Source organism: Sinocyclocheilus rhinocerous, unplaced genomic scaffold, assembly GCF_001515625.1.
Source record: "Sinocyclocheilus rhinocerous isolate Xijiao unplaced genomic scaffold, SAMN03320098_v1.1 scaffold1043, whole genome shotgun sequence".
In the NCBI taxonomy this organism is placed as follows: Eukaryota; Metazoa; Chordata; class Actinopteri; order Cypriniformes; family Cyprinidae; genus Sinocyclocheilus; species Sinocyclocheilus rhinocerous.
This window is the reverse complement of record NW_015642610.1, coordinates 1,663,604-1,671,498: the sequence shown is the minus strand read 5'-3', so window position 1 is coordinate 1,671,498 and position 7,895 is coordinate 1,663,604. Positions and strand designations below refer to the sequence as shown.

The 7,895-nt window shown below is 35.4% G+C and overlaps 1 protein-coding gene across 3 annotated transcripts in view; it reads right to left on the bottom strand.

Annotated features, from left to right (window-relative positions):
- thbs4a (thrombospondin 4a) overlaps positions 1–7,481 on the bottom strand; it is a 15,743-nt gene extending 8,262 nt beyond the window's left edge. For 2 of the 3 annotated variants that reach the window (XM_016573348.1, XM_016573349.1), the window contains exons 1-13: positions 7,262–7,481; positions 6,566–6,763; positions 6,231–6,475; positions 5,389–5,503; positions 5,193–5,275; positions 4,677–4,731; positions 4,343–4,503; positions 3,673–3,810; positions 2,782–2,856; positions 2,506–2,685; positions 2,223–2,327; positions 1,052–1,159; positions 805–964 (exon numbers count right to left, since the gene is read on the bottom strand). In XM_016573348.1, the coding sequence (XP_016428834.1) occupies positions 805–964; positions 1,052–1,159; positions 2,223–2,327; positions 2,506–2,685; positions 2,782–2,856; positions 3,673–3,810; positions 4,343–4,503; positions 4,677–4,731; positions 5,193–5,275; positions 5,389–5,503; positions 6,231–6,475; positions 6,566–6,763; positions 7,262–7,340 (1,702 nt within the window). In that variant the 5' untranslated portion in view covers positions 7,341–7,481. The remainder of the gene's footprint in view (positions 1–804; positions 965–1,051; positions 1,160–2,222; positions 2,328–2,505; positions 2,686–2,781; positions 2,857–3,672; positions 3,811–4,342; positions 4,504–4,676; positions 4,732–5,192; positions 5,276–5,388; positions 5,504–6,230; positions 6,476–6,565; positions 6,764–7,261) is intronic. The other variant, XM_016573350.1, reaches the window with a different exon arrangement.
- Between the last annotated feature and the right edge of the window lie 414 nt (positions 7,482–7,895).

Below are 7,895 nucleotides of genomic sequence, written 5' to 3'. Positions count from 1 at the left end.
ATATATACACTATTAAAAAAAAAAAAAAGAGTAATAATTCCAAGCAAATGTTGTTCATTTATGAATGAACATGAATTCATAAAAACTACCATTAAAAGGTTTGGGGTCAGTCATTTATTTATTTTGGAAAGAAATTCATATTTTTATTTGGCAAGAATGCATTAAAGTGATCAAAAGTGACAGTAAAGCCATTTAGAATGTTACAAAAGATTTCCGTTTCAAATAAATGCTGTTCCTTTGATATTTCCACAAAATATTAAGCTGCACAACTGTTTTCAACATTGATAATAATAAGAAGAAATGCTTCTTGAGCAGCAAATCAGCATATTAGAATGATTTGGTCGAAATGTGGTTGCTTAAGGGAGACATGACAAAGCTCTGAAGTATCAAGTCAAGTGTCTGGATTTCTGCTTTGATGAATAGATCGTAAATGTCAAGCGCTGCCTGGACTCGATTTTACACGTTTCAGACTGGAACAAATAATTGTCCATTTGAAAGAAATGATCAGTGTGGTGCCGTAGACGCTGTTAATATCCCTACAGGACATGACCCGTGCAGGCTAAAGTGCGCTCTAATTTGAGCTTTAAAAACACAGAAGCTTCTGTTTTTCCACATCAAAATGACCTAAGCGCAGGAAAATCACGATAAAAAACAGGTCCGAAGGGTGAAAAGGATATTTAAAACATAACACCCCATTTCTGCGACTAAATTAAATACACAGCAGCTGAATGGCATATGGAGCAGAGATCGAAAAAATGTGTGGAGAAGGTGATCTTTGACTAAATAAGACCTGAATTAAATTACCATCCCCGTCTATGTCATCATCACAGGCATCTCCCAGTCCGTCCTTGTCTGAGTCCCGCTGGTCCGGGTTCTCCACGTTTACGCAATTATCACAAGCATCACCATGGAGATCTTTATCACTGTTCTTCTGGTCTATGTTAGGAACCAACCAGCAGTTGTCCTGTAGGAATACAGTCATGCAAGCACTGACATTGAAGGGAGCATTTCAGTTCAAGGAAATAATGATCTAATGAGGATTAATCTGTACCTGATCATTGAAGATGCCATCACTGTCTGCATCCGCATCACAGGCATCTCCCTTCCCATCTCTGTCTGCGTCTTCTTGGCCCGAGTTTGGAACAAACATGCAGTTATCCTGAAAATGAATGTAAGATAAACCAGTAACACCTTAATATTAAGTTTGGTTTGTTAACATTACTTAATACAATATCAAAACAAAAACAATATTTTTAGTATTTCTTAATCTTGATTAATGTTGTTTTATATATACACTATTAAAAAAAAAAAAAAGAGTAATAATTCCAAGCAAATGTTGTTCATTTATGAATGAACATGAATTCATAAAAACTACCATTAAAAGGTTTGGGGTCAGTCATTTATTTATTTTGGAAAGAAATTCATATTTTTATTTGGCAAGAATGCATTAAAGTGATCAAAAGTGACAGTAAAGCCATTCAGAATGTTACAAAAGATTTCCGTTTCAAATAAATGCTGTTCCTTTGATATTTCCACAAAATAGTAAGCTGCACAACTGTTTTCAACATTTATAATAATAAGAAGAAATGCTTCTTGATCATCAAATCAGCATATTAGAATGATTTCTGAAGGATCATGTGACACTGAAGACTGGAGTAATGATGCTGAAAATTCAGCTTTGGCATTACAAGAATAAAGTACATTTTAAAATAAAATAGAAAACCGTTATTTTAAATTGTAATGTTTTACAATATTACTGTTTTTACTGTATTTTGATCAAATCAACTCAACTCTGTAAACATTGATATGGCTGTGGTTTAACTGGACGTTATATTTATTGTTTTATTTGGCTCTGATTGGAAGTGTATGCATATGTATGTTTTACAGCATGTGTTGTTTTTATGTTTTATGTTAGTGATTACTTGCCAAGGGACCGCGGATGAAAATAAGCCATTGGCTAAATTCGGTACAATGCATGAAATGGAAACATTTATGTTAAAATTGTGCATGGTCCCTTTTCAAAAAATGTTGTAAAATAAATTAAATAAAATGAAATACATTTTTTTTTTAAATCTTACTGACGGCAAACTTTTGTGTGGTAGTGTATATTTGTAAATGAACCAAGAAATTGTTGTTCACTGTCAGTTCATGATATCTAATGCATTAACTATATGCTAATAAACTAAACTTCTAACAAAAATAACAGGTCACATGAATATCACCTTCTTGCAGGTTCCATCTCTGCACTGAATTTTGATATCTGGATAAGCATCAATGTCTGTGTCCTTTCCACAGACGTAGCCGTTTCCTGCCCAGCCAATTTTGCACTAAAAGCAACAAGATATTGAAAGATGTCAGCTGTGAAAGTTGCATCCTGGCTCAAAAGCATGGCATAGGAAATCACCAGCACAAACTGTGACATGATATCCCTTTATGTTTTCTTGAAATGCACAAGTAAAACAACAGTAGTAAACAAAACAACTGTGTGGATGCTTGATGTCTCACCGAACAACTGATGCTCCCATCTCTCTCCACAACACACTCTGCGTTGATGTCACATGGATTTGGCTGGCCTTTCCCACACAGCCTGTCGGTTAGAGGAGCAGGATCCAGGCCAGTACTTCTGCAGCCACTATTCTGGTCACCTGTGAATCCAGTCTTGCAGATCCCACAGTGAAACGCACCCTACAAGAAAGCAAATTTTACATATAAACTACATTTACTGTACCTTCCACTGGCCACATTAGTATAATGGGTAATCTAGGATAGTTGTAATCTTACCACTGTGTTATGGCAGTACGAATTGGGTGTGCAGCCACCATTATCCACCTGGCACTCATCAATATCATTACACATCTAATAAAAAAAGGATAAATATGGTGTTAATCACAGTATGGTAATAAAATCACGAACAATAGCATTTTTTACTATATGTGTATCATGGTAATACTATGTTCTTTTGAACATGTAATTGGAGTACCATGTAAATATCATGATATATATAACGGTAATCATTCTGTGTCATGACATATCAATCCAGATGTTAGAGAGTGCTTCAAAATGTCTTATTACAAAACATGTTCTCTCATAATATTAAATAAGGGGATCCATATACATTTATATATACCACTATTCAAACGTTTGGGGTCGGTAAGATTTTTCAATATTTCTGAAAGAAGTCTCTTATGCTCATCAATGCAGCATTTATTTGATATGAATTTCCAGCACTTTATTCCAGTTTTCAGTGTCACGTGATCCTTTAGAAATCATTCTAATACGCTGATTTCAAGAAACATTTCTTATTGTTATCATGTTGAAAACAGTTATGCTGCTTAATATTTTCATTAAAACGGTGATAGTTTTTTTTTTTCAGGATTCTTTGATGAATATGAAGTTCAACAGAACAGTATTTATTTGAGACAGAAATCTTTTCTAACATTTTAAATATGCTTACTGTCACTTTTGATCAATTTAATGCGTCCTTGCTGAATAAAAGTATCAATTCCGTTAAAAAGAAATCTTCCCGACTCCAAACTTTTGAACACACACACACACAGACAGACACACACACACACACACACACACACACAAAAACAATTATTTGCACATACTGGTTAATTTAATTTCATATAAATTCATTTAATTTTGTTAAGCATTGTCCCAAATACGTACTTGTTTGTTTGTCTGAGCATAGTGAACGCCCACACCCTGGATCTCTGGGCCAGTGAAGTCTCGTGGACACTTCTCACATCTGAACCCTGGCACAGTGTTAATACACCGTACACCAGAGAAACATGGGTTGAACTGGCACTAAAATTGAACAGTTTATAAGGTTAGCTGGATTTATGATGTTCAACAAACAATGCTCTGTAATATATTGACGATTATGTCAAACAATTACACAGCGATCTGTGAAAGGTTCTATAAAAACCACAGGAAAATTCCCTTAGAACCTTGGTAATGGTTTAAACAATAATTAGTCTAATAAACCCCCTATTGAAACATGATGATATGTTCCTAACTGAGTTTTATTATTCATCAGTTAAGTAGAACACAGTGTCACGTGTGATAAACAGTCTGAATTATAGAGATACTGCAGTGAGTAATGGAAAAAATGTGTTCTTGTCCTTTCCTAATTACTCAACAATGAGAGAAATAAGCGGATATGAACAACATAAACAGCAAAACTTGATTCAAACCACAGAAAGTCATAAACAATAGTATGGATAATAATGAACATAGCATAATAAAATATAGGTTGTTTATTTTCTGGCTAATGTTTGGGTGTATATCATTAAGATGAACAAAAAAATAAATCAAAATCAGCATCGTAAGGTCCTACCTCATCTACGTCATCACATTGGACTCCATCTCCAGCGTAGCCCTCAGGACAGGGTGCACATTCCACTCCTTCAGCTGTTTGGATACACATGTCCAGCTTAAAACAGACCCCTGGCACGCACTTGGATTGCTTTGTATCCTGTAGTCCTGCTTTGGCCCATCCTAATGCGTTTAAATGTTAAAAGAACACTTGAGTTCACCTGTCTGACACCTTCAGGATCCTCATTATAAGCTTCTACTAACTGACTTCTACTGAGCACAGACACGATTTTTACAAAAACTGCCAAATGTTTTCTCATTATAGCGGTTTCGTAACTTTTTAACTAAAGTCTTACCAGTGCACTCAACACACTCCATGATAGTCTTTCTCAGGTCAGCAGTTTCTTTGGTCTATTATGAAAACAGACTGTTATTATGCTGAAGTTCTGAAGAAGCTATAGGGATAGTTCACCCAAAAATGTAAAGTCTGTCATTGTTTATTTACTCTCATTACATTGTTAAAAACCCGAATGACTTCTGGTCACTAACTCTACAACGAATAGGGGATTTTCAGGCTACAAAAAAATAAATAAAAAAGTTATCATAAAAGTAGTCCATAGTCTTCTTTGGCTTTGTAAGGACCATATTGAAGTTTAAGTTGATAATCACTGATAATCTTCCTCCCATTATTGAACCAGTGAGTTGAAACCTGATTAATGCAGGAATCATTCAGACTGGTTCTGTCAACTGGATTAACTGATTTAGTGAACATAATCATTCGTTCCTGAAACTCAGAAGAACTCAAAAGAACTGTACTTTTTGGGTGAACTATCCCGTTAAGGAGCTGTTTTCCCCACTCGATTTCAAGTTACCTGCTGATCGACCTTCTGTTTTAACTCTTGGATCATTCGCATGAGCTCAAACATTGGGCCAGCTTCCATTTTTGAAGTTGTTCCTGCAGAAATGTAACATAATGAGATTTTTCTGCACTAGAAGAAAACAAATAACCAATCATTAACAAAACTATAGCTGAATAAGACACAGACATCAGAGAAACAACAGCCTCACCTAGTAGTTGCAGTGTTTCCCTCTGCTCGCTCTGCACTGCACTGCTGCAGTCCTGAAGCTCTACCACATTTTCAATAGACTCATCAAGCACAAGTCTGAGGTCTGACAGCTTATCCTGTAACACAGGTTCATATTCACACCCTGTTAAAAATGTTAGTAATTTTACAGAAAAACACTGTTAAAATGCTACGGTTACTTTAAAATGCCATATAATAAAAACAGTGAAAGGACATTCCCAGAAGTCCCTGCATGACACATCACATACAGTATGATTATATTTTGTATTTTCTATTATTGTTATCAGGGATGTACAGTACATTAGGATGTTTCGTGTAACATTTTCTGTTATTTACTGTAGTGAATGTTTATTGCATTATTTTAGTGTAAAATGTGTTACCCTGGTGGTAAATATATATATGCATGTATGTATGTATGTGTGTGTGTGTGTGTGTATATATATATATATATATATATATATATACACACACACACACACACACAAGTATTGGCCATGATTTATGAACAAACTCTGATTCATCATGTGGCTTTTTTATTGTGCCACCTGTATATTAGGGTGGTTATCGGTACATTTTAAGGTAAAAAGGCAGATTTTGGTAGTTCAGTATATAAACATTATATCACTTAATAAAATATATGCTTCTAGATATACACGTATCCTGTAAAACCTGTAGTATTTTTAATAGTGAATATCTGACAACCAGAGCTGCCAGTTTTTTTTACTGTAAATTTAAGGGGAGATTTTTTTTTTTTACAGCTTACTGTATATGCATAGATAAACTCATCAGAATAATGATATTATTTGTTCAACCTTCTAGGTTTACCTGGGATGAGGTTGGCAGGGTCTTGAGTGTGACTTGTTTTGGGCCCTGCGGCAGTGATTTGAAGGCCTGCGGCACGTCCTGCACTCTCTCCACCAGCTTGCAGTCCACATAGAGTGCCGTGGTGGGGGTGCCCTGCAGCCCGCTGAAGTGGAGCAGTATGTGGTGTTGCTGACCATCTGTCAGTGGCACTTTACCGAAATTGGTTGTTCCAATCTTTCCATTGCTTTTTAGATATTTCAAAATGACTGTGAACAGAAAAAGTATTTAGTGTACATATCAAGTATCTGTTGAGTCACTGAACGTAAAGCACATTGATGAGCTTTAATCAGACAAACCTTTGTCGAGTTTCCCCTGAACGGTGAAATCAAAATAATCTGTGTTGTCTAAAGCATTGAAGATGCGGAAGACACGTGTCGGAGCTTTGTTCTGCAGCTGCAGGCTTGCAAGGATAAAAACATTGTCCATGTTCGTTGCCTTTATTCCTCCTTGCAGAAGGTCAGGTAAGCAATCCGGTGACACCAGAAGATCATAAACTGCAAAATTTGTCAACAGATTTGCACTGGGTACTGATGGTTTTTGATGCATTTGTGTAATACATGTTACTGCACTATTCTGATGCTCTTTTGTCCAGGACACATTATAAAAAGCAACCAATGAGGTCATTGACAGATTTGTCCTCAGCCAATGGTCATTTCATAGTGTTTAATTCCACATTTGTTAATCCCACTGCATGCTGGGGGATTTCCAGATTATTTATGACATTTATGGAGTGATAAATGACCTGTCTAACACAAGAAAACAAGTTCATTTGTGCTAATATTGATATTATATTTTAGCAGAAATGGGATGGGTTGTCTTTTATTTCACATTTTAACTGAGGGAAATTAATGCATGTACACTCTTATTCATAAACAGCTTTGTAAATATACGTAAACAATGCAAATAATAAAAAATGCAAGAATCTTAACATACAAAAAAATCATTTCTTAAATATTACATTTTTAAATATATTACAAGGTTTAAGGACTTACCAATTCCTTGAGTTTTCACTGTATCAAAGAGTTGTAAAATTAACTGTAAACTGAATATGATTCTTGTCCAAGCACCCATTGTAGATTTATTTATTTCACAAATCCAGTTAAAGTGTTCCACCCTTATTCCTGGAAAAATAGTTTCTGCTCTGACCCCTGATTCAGTCTTGATCAGTGGCTGTCAAAACAGAACTGCCTGTTCCCTGTAGCCCTGCAGATGAACGAGAACCAGACTCAAGTGATTTACGCTTTTCAGATGTCTCTCTCTATATAAGGTGTGACCAAGCACCTCCTCCAGAATGCTTCTTTGCTTTTACCAGCTGCATATTGCTGTGAGCATGTCAGATCAAAACCTTCTAAAAGAGCTCTTTGTTAATGATGGTAAATGATGGGAGGATATGCTCAGTGTTGGGGAAAGTTACTTTTAAAAGTAATGCATTACAATATTGCGTTACTCCCTAAAAAAGTTACTAATTACGTTACTTAGTTACTTTTTATGGAAAGTAATGCGTTACATTACTTTTGCGTTACTTTTTAAATATGAGCAGGGCTTGATTGTTTTTAATATAAGAAGTTCTATTTATAGCAAATGTAAAAGCCCTTTCACACCAAAAAGTGTAATGAATAAACCTCA